This window comes from Trachurus trachurus (assembly GCF_905171665.1).
Source record: "Trachurus trachurus genome assembly, chromosome: 7".
Taxonomy (NCBI): Eukaryota; Metazoa; Chordata; class Actinopteri; order Carangiformes; family Carangidae; genus Trachurus; species Trachurus trachurus.
The window spans coordinates 27814610-27832028 of NC_139901.1; the positions used below are offsets into that span (position 1 = coordinate 27814610).

The following is a 17419-nucleotide window of genomic DNA, read 5'->3' on the forward strand; positions in this document are numbered from 1 at the left end:
CTTTCTTTCTTTCTTTCTTTCTTTCTTTCTCTTTTTTTTCTTAAATAAATCCTTTCCTTATTTGAATCCTGTCAGGATAGAAAACCGCTGCTATCATGCAGGATGTTTTGAGTGAGTGCGTAAAGAGCGATGGGTAAATAGGACATTGTAGGATTTAGTGGAGAAAACGGGGTGTTTGGGTTCCTCTGTGAAGGTGGGGATAATAAACGGCTGCATTTCAAAACACTGCGACACCTTTGCAAGACTCTGCCTTTCATTAAAGCCATATCAGGTGCTTTTTATTAATATACACTTCAATCCATTCGCACTACAGAAGGATTTATTAGGATTATGGTATTTTGAAACACTCTGCTGACTCTCCATCTACTTCTCATGACATTACGCTGCGCAGAGACCAAACTTTCACTCTCTAAAATAAAAACAAATCTCTGTATGTTGCCAACAACACAGAGTACATACACTCACAACAGTGCAGCTGCTGCTTCGGGGCGTGTGCAGAGCGAAAGCTACACATTGTTCAGCATTGATAAAAATGAATTGAGGTCAACAGATAGAGAAAATAATTGGAATCTCGGCCTCATCTGTCTTCTCTTCCTCCAGTGTTGGACGGAGCCAGGGTGTTTTAAGGCAGTAACACTCCAGCCCCTCTGGCTGAATACATTACCGTGATCTACCGTGCTGCTAAAGCCCACTCAACCATTCAAAGGTCTTTGGCCAGGGTAGCAGAGAGAGAGAGAGAGAGAGCTGGATAAGGGATAAGATGGCCTGGCTGTGGAGATGTGCGTAGGAGAAATGCGAAGGGGTCACACAGCGAAAGGTCAGCTGGAGGTCAGCGCTCGATAGCGAGTCACCGGCTGCTCCGCTGTTCTCGTACTTTGTTACTCCTACACTTTGTCTATTTTCTGTCCTGCCTGCTACACTAATACTGGTATTAAAGGAGACATATTCTGCCCCTTTTCCACAAATTAAAATAGGTCCCATGCGTCTTAAAGACATGTCTGTGACATGCTTTGGTCAAAATACCCCAAGGATCAAACATCACAGCTCTTTTCATCCTCTCAAAACAGCCCTGTTCACAACGGCTGGTTTCAGTGCCTGTCCCTTTAAATGCAAATTAACCACTGCTTGCCCCGCCCCTTCTACCGGTCCCAGGTAGGGGTGGGGTTATGCAAATTCGAAAACTAGTTACATCACTGCTAGACAACCGAGGGAACAGCTCGTAAAACCACATTTCACATTTCCACATTTCAACCTATAGGGAGCCTGAAAATTACAGATTTTTTTGTCAATTCTCACATTTTGGAGGCTCAAAGGCAAGACTAGACACCCAAATGTTAAAGAGCCTTCAAAAAGGGATATTTCCATAATATGTCCCCTTCAGTTCTAACTCCAGCTCTGATCTCTCAACGTTTTGCACCACGCTGCTCGTGATGAGGGTGTGACTAATTTCGGTTTGGGCTTTGCGTGTCTCTTTTTCATTCTTTAAAAAAAAAAAATCAATACCCATAAAAAAAAACCTACATAACAAAGAAGTCAAAGGAGGAAAACAGCGCCGGGCCCTTCAGACTGCAGGGGCCACTCGAGATGCCATGATGAGACTCAATCAGCCGCTGACGCTGCTGAGGGGAGATGTGTGGCGGTTTTTGAATACAAAAAAAAAAAAAAATCACGCGTGAAGTTTGGAGTGTCCATTATCACTGCTAACTGATCAGCACCGTCTGCTGGCGCTCAGACAATCAGCCTCGATTGTCCTTAAGAAGTGATAGCGGCCTGGCTGTCACACCCAATTGCTCAAACACCTCCCATGATAAGCAGCAGCAGCAGCAGCAGCTCTGAAATGCAGCCGACGTGCCGCAGCCTGACACTGGGACTGAGCCCAGGTGTCTTAAGTGTGGCAAATGCTACTAGATTAAATCTCTCTGGGACAGGGAAATGCTCCAGAGCTGGAAAATAACCCTTTTAGCTTTAATCGAGATTATGATAAATGTTTCAATTGTGAATCCGGTGACAGATACAGAGCGTTCCCACAAAGAAAATAGTCTCTTTTTTTTTTCTTCTCCCCCTATTCCCGGATTCTTCTTTGTGAATGTGTGCAGGTGACACAAGGGAGGGGGAGAAGAGAAGCAATTTAGTGGGAGACAGGTGATCATTTGAAGGCCGGCTGACAGACAGCGGCTCTTATTGCTATAGGCTGCGCTGCTGTTTGCTTCCTCCACTGACAATAGGGGAGGGAAAGGGGGGAAGAGAGAGGAGATTGGATGAAGGATGGGTAATTGTAACCTTAGCATTTAACAGAAATTCATTCTCCGTGGCTGTGAGGGCAATCAAAGCAGTGACACAGGGTGGAGGGTTACAGGAGATGAGGCCGGGTGGAGATGAACAACTCTCTTTCAAAAAGCCGCGATGGAAACTGACAAATCAGACGCACACGCACACACAAGTCAAATCCCATTTCACCCAATCTGCTGCAGTCTTTCAATCATCAGATGTTTTCTTCTTTTTCTTCTTCTTCTTCTTGTAACTTCTCTAAACATAAAACAGCAGAGATCCGTCTTGCACTTGTAATTACCAGGCTTCTTTCATAACTCAACTCAACAAAAAGGTCTTTTCGGGGGGAAACTGTGTCCGTACGTGGGGAAAACACTGTAGCATAAATGAAAAAAAACCCAGGGCAGAGTTATATATAGTTTCAGAAGAGGAACATTTCACTAAAGCAAGTCAGACACTTAAGGCCAGTTTTAGAGACGGGAAGTTGGAGGAAACACATCGGCACAAATCTGTGTTGAGATCTAAAAGTGATGAGAGGTTTTCAGAGTCTATCAATGAGACAGAGGAGTTTTGTTGGGTGTTTTTACATAGAGTACTCGTGCGTCATGTGACTGAGTTTCCAGTGCTACAGCAAACAGGTGTATGAACCATATGGAGTGAGTACATGTGTGGTGAGGACTTGTAAAGTTGTTGAGCCTTCAGCAGACTTTAGAGCAGCAGGTCATGAGATAATTACCAAGAAGATGTAAATCGTCCAATTAAAGATGATGTTTATTCTGTGGACTTATGTCTTGTGTTAGTGATCTCAGAGGAAAAGTATTTAGTAATGTGTTTGTTAACAACTTCAAAGATCCAATATTTACACTTGACAAGTGTTTTCTATGAAGTGTTGATATCAATAAGAACCAAAAACCATCTCCATGTAGTTTTGCATCTCCTCTCTCAGTCAGCCAATCAGAAGAGAGGAGGCTCTGTTTTCTAAGTGACTGACAAAAAAATATAACTTTTTTTTTTTTTTAATCCTGTAAAGTTGGATCATGAGTCCAGGTGGACTGACTTTAGATTTGTAAGATCACAAGGTTACAGAAGTCTTCCTGACGGTCTCATGAATACAGTCTGTGTGAATTTCTCTGTGTGGACTCAGCACTTTGATTTTTTTTTTCTTCCCACAATGTTAATATAGAACCTGCATTTGATCTATAATCCAAAAAAGCACCGGGAAACCTCACTTCATACAACATGTGACCTTTGACTCCACCTGTGCAGCCTTGCTTAGCTGAATAATGGCATGTGAATAGCTGTAATTACACTTTATACTATATATGCATTGGAGAAGAATAATGGCTGACAAATACAGTACTAGAAATAACTGCATACATACTTTGGATAATATATATAATCCTGGAAAATCCCAGTTGGAAAGGTTGGGAACTGTTTAGTTAATGTGTCTTACATTAGATAATGTCAGCTGCAGTATTGTTCCTTCCCCCTGTTCTCCTCTTTGATTCCTCTTCCTCGCCATCCTTCTGCCTATTCCTCTTTAGTCCCATCCATTCATCTGCCCTCCCCACCTTTCCCCAGACCACAGAGAAGAAATCCCATCCTCTTAATTAAACAAGGACCCCCAGGACAGGGGCTCAAAAGCAATTTGTAACGATTTCCCGCAGCCCAAGACTTTGATTATACAAGCTCTCTTTATGCTGACCAAAGACTTCTGACCGTAGTTAATCTTCCATTGAAAGCCATTAGGAGTCTCCTCGAGCCCCTGATCATGCACACCTCTGACACTCCCCCCGCTGACCTGACCCCCTCCTCATCCTCAAACCCCTCCATCCTGCTATTACTGCAGAACTATGAGAATCTTGCTTTGCCTCAGACATGAAAACCGTTGTTGAGGATGGCAGAACAATAACAACAAGGCTTAGCAGGTGGTGTGTCGTGGTGTTGCCTGGAGAAACTTTAGAGTAAACTCTTAATTAAATACGACACGCAGACCACTCTCACTGCCGGCTGCATTATTCAGATGTTACTGTAGCTGGAGCGCTTGAGACGACCGGGTTCAAGTGGAAGTTAGGGAAGCGTGGTAAGCCGGCGGGGCTGTTAGAGGAGATAGCACTTTTTTCTTTTCTTTTTTTTACCTAAGCTAAACATCACATAGCTTTACTTGCATTGTACTGTAGGATTTAGGGAATCAAGCAGAAGCTAGTTAGCAGACATTATCCCCATATGTCTACAGTATGTAGCAGCTGCACGCTCAGCACTCAGCTCACTGGTTAAAGGGGTAGTTCAGTATTTTGGCAAATTCGCCTATTGCCATAATCCCTATAGTGTTAGGAGTGGGTTCATTACCTTTGATTGCCGGTGCAAGCTGCTTTTAGATCGGCGGGGCAGAGACGCAAGCTTTGCACAGCGCGCCTTTCCCTCCTCCTTTGTGACCTGCACATTCACCACGTTATGAAATAATCATGTAACATCACGAGACAGAGTTGTTTTTGACGCAAATGTGTAGCCAGAACTACATTCCAGACACGGCTCCTGGGCGGAGTGATTTCAAAAACGCAACTAATTCTGAGTATTTGCTTCATGTGTCGTAATGTTACATAATTGTACGTTATTATTTCATAGCGTGGTGAATGTGCAGGTCACAAGAGTGTTTTGGAGTTGTTGGATTGTGTATTTTGTTTGATGGGGGAAACGCAAAAGTACCGTTCCCCTCCGTTGCGTTAGCTGAGCAGCTCGCGTCTCTGCCCCGCCAATCTAAAAACAGCTTGCACCAACAATTAAAGGTAATGAATGAATCCCTTTAAGACGGTGTAGTCAGTGTTCTTACATTCACAGACTCCCGGCCGGCGTATTTGACTCGGATCCTGGGCTCCTGAACCACGTCCAGGTTGGTTCCTGTGATCATCAGAGGGGTGTGGCCACTGGAGGAAAAAACAAAAACAAAAGACAAAGAAGAAGATGACAGTTGTGCTTGTTAAATGCCTTCCCATGTCTCAAGGGAGAACAAAAACAAATTAATAGGATTAGAAAGAGAGAGAAACTAAGAGAACAACGTCTAAAGGCGATTCATAACTAAAACTCTCTAACCCTGATGCACCTCTTCAAAAACATTTCACCATCAGTGGAGAATGAAAGCGTCAAATCTGCTCTTTCTTCTGGGAGACAATATAAGCCTTTGGTGATTAGAGATGCTTCTTAAGCGACTCCAGCGGCTACAATCAGCTGGTGTGAGGCTGCAGCGGTGGTGGTGGTGGTGGTGGTGGTGGGCTTCACAGCAGCAGCAGCAGCACAAACACAAAGCAGGAGGGGAAACGGCTGGATGTGCGGCTCAGCCCTGCAGCTGTTTGGGTTGTTTGTTGATGTTTGTTGTTTTTGTTGTTGCGCCTGTCGGTGTGTCGCGCCGAATAAAGACGCCAGATGAGAGTTGTTGCGATAATAAATGTGGCAGATGTATGTGTGTGTGTGTGTGTGTGTGTGTGTGTGATATTAAGCTGTGAGTTCACCGTGTTCCTGCGCAGGGTGAGTTACTGTAGATGGACCTTGTGCTGTCTCGTGGCTCATTAAATTATACACTGTGTGTATCCTGTGGAGATACGACTCCAGCACTGACGGCTCTCTCTCACGTAGACGTACTGTAGGACGGTGGCGACTTAACATCTCAACTTAAAACCAACAGAATATCAAAGCTGCTCAGAAATGTCCCCTTTACTGGAATCGGGAATAAATCTGATACGAATCACATCCACATCGAGTTAGTCGGATAGAATTGCTACTTTTTTTGTCTTTAATGCAGTGGTATCAAAGCAGAACTTGGTATCTTATGTTAATCACTCGTCAAGGCCTCGCTCACACCGCCAACCCAAATCTGATTTTGAGCGCATCCAGATTGTACCTAGCTTGATTTTTTGACAGTCTGAACAGCCCAAAACCACATGAGATTGAATTTTCTTTTACAAATCCGACTCAAAACACATGCAGATGTTTATGTTAATTTAGATCCCCATTAGCATCTGCTTAGCATCCGCTATTCTTCCTGGGGTCAAAAACATACACATGGAGACAAAAAAAAGAATACAAATTCACACCAGACAATTAACTATAGACATGAAACAATACAAACAAATAAATATAGATGTTGAACATATAGACAAAGATATGAAACACTATATACACTACAGGTGGTTTCAAATGTGATTCTGATCTGATTTGTACGGATCCTGTTTCGGTTGCTCAAATAGGATTTCGAAGTTTGACACCGACGTAGTTCTGGAGAGATGGAAGTTAATTCAAGGCACCGACAAATCAACTTATGTTTCAAAGACGCAGTAGCGCTGAAACATTAGTTGTTTGCACCTTGTTAAAGCTGTGAATGTATCAGTTGTGTTCCAGCCTTTTCCTTTCTCTAGTCTCTACGTCCTTTGTCTGAGAAACACCGGACTGCAGCTACATCTTCCTTGTTCTACCAGATTCTGATCCGATTTGCAAAAAAAATCAAACTGATGTTGGAGTTTTTTAGTCTTGTGACATCTCCACCTCGGTTCAGCCCGACCAGCAGCGTCAGTGTCCAGCTGTGTGCCAGCAGAGCCTTCATCTCCAGCCTCTGTTCCCTCACACGTCTGTTGCAGTGTCTCTGTCTCTCCGTCTCTAAGCCCACACCATCTGCTGTGCACTCACACCTCTGATAACACATTGTTCTACTAAGCCGCTATTTCATTTTTCATCCCTCTCCTCTTTTTAATTAGTAGTGTATGGTGGTGGTTGTGTGGTTGTGTGTCTGTGTGTATCTATCTTGCCAAAGACGTTCAACAGATGGATCAACACTGTATTTGATCGCAGAATCTCGGTCTCGATGGTGCCCATCCTCTCCAATCTGTGAGCTGTGGCGCTTCTATCAGATCCAGACTAATTGGAAGAGAACTGAACAGTAATTGAAAGTGCAATATTGACTTGTGTCTGCTTATTGCCACTGGCCTGGACGGGTTTGGTTTTAAAGGCGGTCGACTCTGGATGGAGCGTGTATGCTGCTGTGTGTGTGTGTGTGGTGTGACGTTAAATTACCTTGCGATGCTCCAGTCGGGTTCGATCCGCTGGACGGTCGGGTCCTCGATGTACTCGAAGGTGAGGCTCTCTCTGATCTGGGCGTGATCCACGCTGACGCTGATCTGCACCGGGCCCACGCCGGACAGGGAGGGGGCGGAGTAGCAGACGATCTCCGCCATGGTGCGACTGCAGGCGAAGCACAACAACAGCAACATTAATGGGATTATTTAAAGGGACATTGTGTAACTTCTCCTGTTATCTATTCACGAAAATCGATTATTTCATTCAAAAGTCTGTTTTTCATTAATCAGTAATCCCCCCCATCAACAAACTGAAGTGTTCCGGTAAGCTCTGAATTTGCTGTTCATATTTTTAATTTTTTCATTTCTTTACATTTAAAAAATGAAAAAAAGTCACTGCAGTAACGCAGTGAGGAGTTACACTGATACTGCATTCACTTGCAGTCGGGTAGACGGCCGTCGGTAACAAACCAGATGTCATTTTAGTCACAGAAGTCGAGAGAAAGACGGTAAAACGTGGGTCAGGTCAACAATACGACATCGCCATGACAACATATTGTCACGTGTATTGTTTTGCCTCGTGCTGACGGACCGCTTGTTTACATAGAGGCTTGTTCATGCCGTTAAGTGCAGCGGCTGTCGTCCGTCTGCCGTCTGCCCAATTTCACGTGAATGCAGCATGAAAAATACGATTGAGTTGCTTGCAAAATACAACCGCAACGCTAGATGGGAAGAATTCCTACACAATGTACCTTTAACTCTGCATAAACACATGAACACTTCCTCCGCCGCTGTCACATGTGTGTCTGTGTCTCCTCCACCTCCCCTCCCTCCCTCCCTCCTTCCTCTACGGCTTCATGTTTTACCTGCCCACCCCCTGTATTTGTCCCAATTCATTAGCAAGAAGCAGGCATGTAGTAGCACAGACCCCCACTCACCCACCCTCTCCGTACTCCTCTTCCTCACACATGCCAAGAATACAGTGGAGAAACACCAGCCAGTAATTAGCCCCATATCTCATTAAAGCTGGCTTGACTCTTCAACCTTACAACATTACAGTCAGACGACCGTGGCAGGGCTTAAAATAGACGCCTGCAGGAGTGGAAAGGAGTAGAAGGAGGCTGTGTGGGAGCGAGGGAAGGAGGGATGGTGGAATGAAATGAAAGGAAGCGGCGAGAGAGACGGGAGATGATAGAATTGGAAAAACAAGGAGGGCTAGAAACAGATGAACAGATTGATGGAGAGGACAAGGAGGAGGAGGAGGAGGAGGAGGAGGAGGAGGAGGAGGAGAGGGGGGAGTGAAAAAGGAAGAAAGATCCACTGGAGCACCAGTTTTTTTTCTTTCGTTTTTTTCTGGAAGCTATTATTACAAGGTTTGATGCAGTAGGTCATCAAAACCTTATTAAGATTTACACAAGTTTCTGACAGAGGCAGAGAGAGGGAGAGGCTTCTCCTCAGGGGGATTTCTCAGTAATATCAAGGGAAAAAATACAAGAAAGCCGTGAAATATAGCAGCTTATTTAATGGGAATAATTCACATCATTTTGGGAACAAGAGCTCTTATCCCCTTTTTTTTATTTCCCCATTTGCTCACAGCACGCCATATATCTAATATTCTTTGACAGTGATGTATGTAGCAGCTCAAAAACAAATACTGAGTCAAAGAATTGTGATACTATCAGAATATGATATGTGACTATAAAGGCGTAAATGTTGTCAGGGTTGCAAAATGCAAATGCAAAAAAAAATCCAATATGTGAAGATATTAGAGAAGTGCTAACTATTAAAAAAAAAATAGTTTTTACTTTCTTTTTAATAACTTAATGCAGGTGACAACTTCCCCAGTGAGAGGATTAGTTTCCCTTCCTGACATCCAACCTATATACTGTGCTGTCGTGAAATATTGAAACTCTGAAATTCAAATTTGTCTTTCATTTGCACTTTATTGAACGTCTAAAAGCACTTTTCACATTTCCACCTCATGTTAATATGCAAGTACAATAAGACCCCTATTCTCCATCCATATGCTGTGTTAAACAAAAGCCCCATCGTGCTGTACAGGCTGCTTTAGGAAATTAAACTTTATGGGCTTCTAATGGCACTTTTATGATATAAATTGTAGAAGTCTCACCCAAAGAACTCGCACGTCTGGTTTCCAAACTGAACGTTGACGCTGCTGCCGGCGCCGAGGTTTTCCCCCATGATGGTCACTTTGGTGCCCCCAGACTCTGGCCCTCTGCTGGGGGACAGACCGGTGACTGAGGGGGTCTGTGGAACAGAGAGACACAGAGAGAAGAGAGAGATGTTGAGCCGATGGAAGACAAAAAGATGGATATTTCCTCGAGTCAAAGGCTTCAGCATCTCTGTGGTTTCTCTCGAAAACCTTCAGGTATTATCACATATCCCTGGTAAATTACAGTTATTCATATTGCCAGGCTGAAGGCGGTGGAGTGCAGTGCTGGTGGGTGAAAAGAGGATAAAACCAGGAGCTCTCAGAAGCCCTGAGAGATCATCCTCTGTGTAGCTGGGTTGTGTCTGAGTGAGGCGTTTTAAAGGCAAGTCTGAAAATAACTAGTGTTAACAGCAACAACAGTCAGGCAAGGAAGGCCGCCCCTTACACAGACAGATGGAGAAACATCCAAGAGGACAGCCCATCATAGAGAAGAACACACATCTGCACAAACATAAAACAGCGATTTAAAAAGGAAGGAGAGGAAGAAAACTAAATGCACAGTGCCCGTCTCTGCTGCAGCAGGCTCATAGGGAGTGTATCTTGTTGGGAAAATTGAAGAACATCTCTGTGATGGTGTATTTTTTTATTTTTTTATTAGGTGGCCTGCAATACAGGGGACTTGCAAGTGGTGCCAATTCCAGGCTCTGTGAAGTCATTCTCCAGGGGAATACCTCTGCTTCCCAGAGTAGCAGCTGCACTGTAACACTGGTGAGAAAAAAAGTAGCAGAGGAGATTTTTTTTTTTTTTTTTTACTACTGGAGCCGAAAGCGTCGCATCAACAACACGACTTTAAAAAACTGTTGGAGCGACTTCCAGGATGCAGGCTAGAGCAGGTATAGCTCCGAAGACAAGGGGTGGTAATTACTGGCTGCTGTTAATTGTTGAGGGAGCGCTAATTGTGAAGGTGTGAGGTAGCGCAAATGGGGAGAGAGCAGATTAGCTGTTAGCTGCAGGCTGGGCAAACAGCAGATGACGGGAGTGGGGGGGGGGTTGCTTAAGTGAACGCATGAGGATGGGATGGGATGATGTCTACCTGCTGTGTGGAGTGCTGCTTTCCGTTTTACCAAGTCGTGTGTTCATCTGTCGCTCTCTTTCCATCTTATACCCTCTGACCAGTCGTCCAATCAGGTTAGATCTACTATTTTATATTTCCCGTGTTGTAAGAGCTGCTGCTGATAGAAGATCAAAGGTCCCCCAATATGCACTTTTATTTCAAGTGTTTAGGTTCATGAGAAGATCTACTTGTGGTTTTAAGGACCAAAAACCATCTCAGTGTAGTTTTATGTCGCCACTCTCAGTGAACCAATCAGAGGAGAGGATCTGAGCCTCTTGTCTCCTACTGCAGTGTGACATCACAAAGTTACAGAAATTCCTTAAAGGTCCAGTCTGAAAATCTGAATATACTACCAGTGAATATATTTAAGTGTATAATCGCTATAAAATAAAATCTGTTTGGTTTTCGTAGCCTTATAATTCTTCTTTTATAGCAAGGGTCTTGCTTAGAGAGTGTCACCATCTTGTGCCACCATGTTTGATAAATGATAGATCGGATAATAGGATTATAATAATAATCGGAATGCTAGATGTCACTGTTTTCCCCTCATTTTACACACTGGACCTTTAAGGCTCAGTTTCTGAAAACAGGCTGTGTGCATTTCTGTGTGTGCTGAGAGCTCTGATACTTCCATAGATCCTAGACCTGCTTTATAATCATACACATTTTACACAACATAGGAAAACACCTAAAACATACAAAAACACAAACACCTCCAAGAACTCTATGAATATATCATCATTTCCACCATCGACTGGGCTATACTCAGCTCACATAACATGGCTCAAACTGTAAGTTGTAGAGCGTGCATTGATTCGCAACATGAGGGAACAGGAAAACACCCACTAGTGGGAAAAAAAAGGGCGGTTATATTAACTTAACATCCTAATTTTAATTCAATAAAGACAAATAGCGTCTTCAACCAGAGACCGGCAGAGATCAGTAATGAGGACTCTCCTGAAAACATTGTAGTGTAGTTATTGGAAGAATGTTACATCCAAAATAACAACCAAGTGCACACAGAGCTGCTTAATTATACTGTGGTAGGCATGGCAACGCACGCATCGTTATTTGCCTCTGGTGCATAAAGAATTACTTTATGCATGCGAGGTACAAATTGACTTTTAATTGAAATAAGTGTATATTCTGATCCTGTTTAATGCATCTGGTTTGTTTGTCTCATGTTGACAATAGTACAGTGTAGTGTTGTGTATTATATGCAGTGATATGGAGAATCGCAGTCGTACCACGAAGGAGTAGAGCTGTGCGGAGCGAGCCCTGAGCTCTGGGCGGCATTCTCCAACGCACAGCTGGACCGGACCAGCTCGGCTGTCCACAGGAGCTGCATCCATCTGACACACGATCCTACAAGAAACACAGAATCACTCATTAGAGTCATTGTACAAAGTAACGTTTTTTTTTTGATAAAGAAAAAAAACTATATACAGAACGTTACGAGACAAATGCAGAGACTGCTTGCCGAAAAACTGCCCTTGAAGACAACGCGCATCAGCGGTTTTGCATGAATTTACCTCTAAAACAACTCTGTCTGGTAACGTTCTGTTATTATCTCATATCGTGGTGAATGTGCAGGTCACAACTTGTCCACCAGAGCGTTTTGGAGTTGTTGGATTGTGTATTTGATGAGTTTGATGAGGGAAACCAAGAAATCCCATTAGCCTCCGTAGCGTAGCTCTGAGCAGCTCGCGGCTCTGCTCCGCCGTTCTAAAAATAGCTTGCACTGACAATTAAAAGTAACAAACCTGCAGCTAAAGGTATAGGCATTATGGCAATGGGCCAATTTGCCAAAATGTTGAACTATCCCTTTAAAGCTCAGAAAGTTGACTGTATGTCTGAATACTTGAATGAAGTTGGGAGAAAGTAATCAAAACACTCCTCTGCTTCATATTGATTTATCTCCTGCTCTAAATGCGATCCTCCTTTGTTGTCTCACTCATTTCATTACGGGACACATCCAAACATCGACCAGAACCCCCCCGATGACACTCTCCTCCTCCTCCTCCTCCTCCTCGTCCCTGTTGGAACTCCAACGCACCCAAAACCCTCGGTGAAGTAAATTCACCCCATCATCACCAACCACCGCCGGGCACCCGACAGCGGCGGGGCGGCACGTCCAATGTAAATCACGCGTCGGGATCAATGGAGCTTCATCATCGCGGCGTGATCAGGTGTCGCCCCGGCGCTGCAGGTGACTACATCAACTGACATAATAAAAACGAGGACGTCTATTGATTGGTGGCGGTGTCAAAGGAGTGATAGAGTAGGAGACGCAGGGAAAAGAGGGGCAGAGTGTGTGGTGAGGCAGATGGCAGCAGGTAAGAGATGGAGCAGATGAAGCAGAGCAGAGCTGATCACCTGAATTACAACAGTCGACGGTGGTGAGCTAGAGGAGGATTTACTCGCTGAAACTTTCTGCTAAGTAACCCTCCAGAGCAGATGTATGTAATAATGTAATACATTTTCACCTCATGATGTAATAACGCTGCATTTTGTAACAAAGTTCTCTAACGCAATATGTAATAAACTTTGCCACATTTTGTAATAAGTTGTTACATTTTGCACTGAATTATTACATTTTTTTCATAAAAAAAGTTCAACACCCGCATTTTGTTATAATTCGGTGCATTATGTAACAACTTATTACAAAATGCTGTATAATTGCTGGCGTTTTGTTTTGTGATGTGGACAGCAAAGTAAGAATTTCATTGTCAGGGAAACTCACCTATCCACTGTACAAATGACAATAAACACTTTTGAACTTTTTGAACTTTGAAAATGTGGCAAAGTTCATTACATATTACGTTCGAGAATTGTATTACAAAATGTGGCAGATTATTACAAAATGTGGCGTTATTACATAATGTGGCGCTATACAGGGGTGTCAAACTGTATTATACATGAGGCCAAAATATAAAACACAAAGTCTGTCGCAGGCCAACTTCTATGTACCAATTTGTTGACAACAGAGCAGCAGCTATAGGGTTGGTGCTTGTCGATCTATCGCTTGGTCACGATGGTACGGTAGCTGTTGCAATGTAATATGGGATTTGTAGTGTGAGTAGTGTGAGCGCCATACTGGCAGACCATTAATAATAGTGAGATGAAATTGTATCGTGGGCTGGATTTGGCCCCTGGGCCTTGAGTTTGGCATGTGTGCCCCCGCTCCCCCCAACCCCCCAAAGCCTGGAGCCCTGATGCACTGGTTGTTTTGCGAAGCTGAATATTTATGTAAATGTGTTTGGCTTTAAAAAAAAAAAAACGGTATATTCTCTGTCTCCATCAAGACGGCTCTGCTCTTTCCATAAAAACCTGAGGGTTACTTTTAACCTGAATTCTTGCTCTTGATGACGACTCAATTTGGCCACTACATAGATAATATATATATAAATAAATAAAAAAAACCTTCAGAACAGTACCAGCCCTTAGAAAAACGTACTTTCTGGCTGAAAAACACAAAAGTTGGGACTTTTTCCTTCAAAGCAGGTGTGGCTTTCACACACTCCTCTGAAGTAGTAACATAAAAGACACATAAATATGTATGATTTCTTTCTTTCTTTCCTTCTTTTTTTGGTGTCCGGTCCAGTCAAGTCTATCATTGGATGCCACGAGTGAATTAAGACTTGAAACAAACAGCTGCAGTCAGATAAAGACGTGCATATAATGAACACGGAGCCATTAAACGACCTCAGAAGCACTCTGAATAAAACGTGCACCTCTGAAGACTCCAGCTCCTCCGAAGTTAGACTAAAGAGGTCAGAGGTTAGTTTTTTAATTTGGCTCAGTCTTTTTTTTTTCTTTTTTTTTTTAACACATGCCATATAAATGAATTCCCTAGCTTGTCCCCAATTGGATTAAAGTGCTGTCAGATCAGTGCTCTGCTGACAAATTGTCCCCTACAGCCAAACGGCACATAGTGAATTTTAATTACAACTGGCCAGTAAAAAGAGCAGCGGAGTAACCATAGATACACTGTATGTCATCACTCCACTGTGTGGGTGCACCGACTGTATGCTTCTCTTCAAACACCAGCAAAGAGCTGAAAACAATGTGTAAAAAATGCATGAAAAGTGCAGGATATTTACATGTGTGTGACATATATATGTGTGTGTGTGTGAGTGACGGTGCTGTAAGAGTGAAAGTGTGTGTGAGTTGCAGCGATGGCGCGGTGCTGAGCTGTTCTCTTTCTGAGGGCAGAAGTAGGCCAAGGAAAGAATTAGGGTTAAAGGCTCCTCTGAGAGCCACCACTGTGATAGCCTGTGTGTGTGTGTGTGTGTATGTGTGTGTGCATGTGTGTCAGCTATGCAGCTATACATTTAAAACTTTATACCACTCTCTAACTGACTCTAGGTCAGCGGGGAGAGGAGAAAATCACACTGAAACTGAACGACAGGCCAATTATTTCTGAGCATTTGTCTTTTCCTAAAAAAGAAAAGAATAAAAGAACTAAAAATATTACAATGATATTTCTATAGGGAGCTGTAATGCCTGGTTCCCAGTAATTGGTTTAAGTTGTACTACAGTTTTATACATTTTTTTTTGTCCTGCCACATAACATATTGATTTTCCACGGTGTAATTATTTAACCTATAGTCGCTGCATAATGAATTTTTTTTTTCTTTTGCATCAGCTCAGTGGTGGTGCCTTGTGAAATTATTACAGGATTACATTAAGAATTGCATTCCCACCACCCAAAGGCAATCCTTGGTAATCCTCATGCAGATATGCTAATATATATTTAGGGTAAAGCGCGTTTAACAGTATTTGTGTGCGCAACCTTTTTCTTTTCTTTTTTTTTTTTTACCTCGCACGACCTGCATCACCCGAGGAGGTGGAGCACGAACAACCATAAGGTGCTGGGAGTGTTATCCTACACAGAGGGTGTGGGGGTGGGGGGGTCGGATAGTGAAGCATGGGCCACGTTTCATTAGTTCAGGGTGAGTGGGAGAGACTTCTACGTGATGTATGCACAGCGTGGGACAATTAGGGAGGTAAACACAAGTAAACACACACAGCTGTTGAGGGATTGTTGCTGACTAGATGAGCTGCAAGGAGGGGGAACCAGGCTAGTGTGTGTATGTGTGTGTGTGTGTGTGTTGGGGGGTTTAGGTTCCAGACTGTCTGGACCCGATCCAGTTGCCATTAAGGTTAGAGATGATGTTGCACTATATAAATTGTGTAATATCCCCATATGTAACATATAGAAAGCTGCAGAGCATTAGTGTTTATTACTGATTTGCTGCGTGTTCATTATCTTCCACTGTGGCTCTGTATTGAGTTTACTATCGGGAGCCTCGGCTTCCAAGTTGTGTTGTTTACAAAACAGGGTAATTGCGATGTATTATTCCCATGCTGCTCTGTGAACAATATCCTGCACCAACACACAAGAAAGAATTAAGACCTCAAATAATAATAATAACAGCAGCAACAACACAGAGAGATAGATCCACATAATCGCTAATAAAAAAAATGGTTATAGAAGAAAGCGGCGGGACTCAACTGTTCAGCGATGATGTAGCCGTCCTCTACGGGCGTACACCTCACTCCTGCCACCTCCACGTTGCCCACCATGTCTGAGAAGGCCAGCCCCAGGTTGGTGCCATGGATGGTCACCCGCGTACCGCCCTCGGGGGGTCCGGCCACCGGGGTCACCTGTAGGACACACACAGAAAGAAACAGGTACAGGTAAATGAAAAAGGATGTTTTCCTCCTCCTCTTCTTCTTCTTAGTCATCTTTCTCTCTCTCTCTCTCTGTATTTATGGGCGTGTCCTATGTAAATCATAACGGTGCACACACAGGTTTCTTTCTGTGGACGCTCAAGGGTAAATGTGCTCTTTCGGTCCAGGTGGCTGTAAAAGCAATTAAGAGCACTCTCTCCACGCCTGCATCCACCGAATGTCAGAACACGCCATGAGTCATTTGTGCCAGGAGTCTCTAATCACAGCAGCGGCTAATGGCATCAAGCTCTTTCTCTTAAATATGGCGATACATCTGTACACACATACACATTCACACACATACTCTTTCACACACACAGAGATCAGACTTTTAAACTTCCTTCAGACTATTCAACAGTAAATCCAACAGAATAAACCGCAGCACTAAAGCACAGGGGGGCGTTCGCATTAAAATTCAGTGTTTCGCCTGCACAGAATCTACTGCTGTTGCCATGGATGATAAATCTAACAAGGGGCCATATTAATGCTTAGTGCAGACCACCTACTCATAAAATACAATATGGCTGCCCAGCATGACCTTGGCACAGGGTGGCAAGCTGCCTTCTGTGCTGCAGAAACCCCTGTTGAGGCTCTGACCTGGCCTTCATCCAGCCCTTTAGACAAAAGAGGAGCAGAGGAAGAGGAGGAGGAGGAGGAGGAGGAGGAGGAGGAGAGGGAGGAAGGGAGAAAAAAAAAGGAAGCAGATGAAGAAAGACAAGAGAGAGTAGAGACAACAGTGTTTGGCGAGCAGGGAGACAGAGGAAGGTAAGGGAGAGGAGGGTAAGAGGGAGGAGACGACTGTCACTTTGCTGCAAATGCTATGTAAACAATCAATATGCTATTACTGGCCATGCAAGCAGAAGAAGGGCTGAAACACCAACAGCAGCAGCATCACTGGGGTGCAAAGCAAAAACACCCTGACGGCATAGTACATCCAACTATCCCATATTTACACAGTAAAGAATCTAGATTAGTAGATATGTGTATTACAAGCTAAACGTAGCCTATCATTTCCCTTAATTGGAAAAACGTTGATGCACCAAGAATTGGAAGATGGATTAAAGA

At 43.6% G+C, this 17419-nt stretch overlaps 1 protein-coding gene across 1 annotated transcript in view; it reads right to left on the minus strand.

The window, feature by feature from the left end:
* The window catches only part of plxna2 (plexin A2), a gene marked incomplete at both ends in the record, with an annotated part of 185588 nt that overhangs the window by 48515 nt on the left and 119654 nt on the right, over positions 1 to 17419 (minus strand). Inside the window, 5 exons of the mRNA XM_083976069.1 lie at positions 5099 to 5192; positions 7330 to 7497; positions 9463 to 9599; positions 11866 to 11983; positions 16137 to 16288. Of these exons, the coding sequence (XP_083832195.1) occupies positions 5099 to 5192; positions 7330 to 7497; positions 9463 to 9599; positions 11866 to 11983; positions 16137 to 16288 (669 nt within the window). The remainder of the gene's footprint in view (positions 1 to 5098; positions 5193 to 7329; positions 7498 to 9462; positions 9600 to 11865; positions 11984 to 16136; positions 16289 to 17419) is intronic.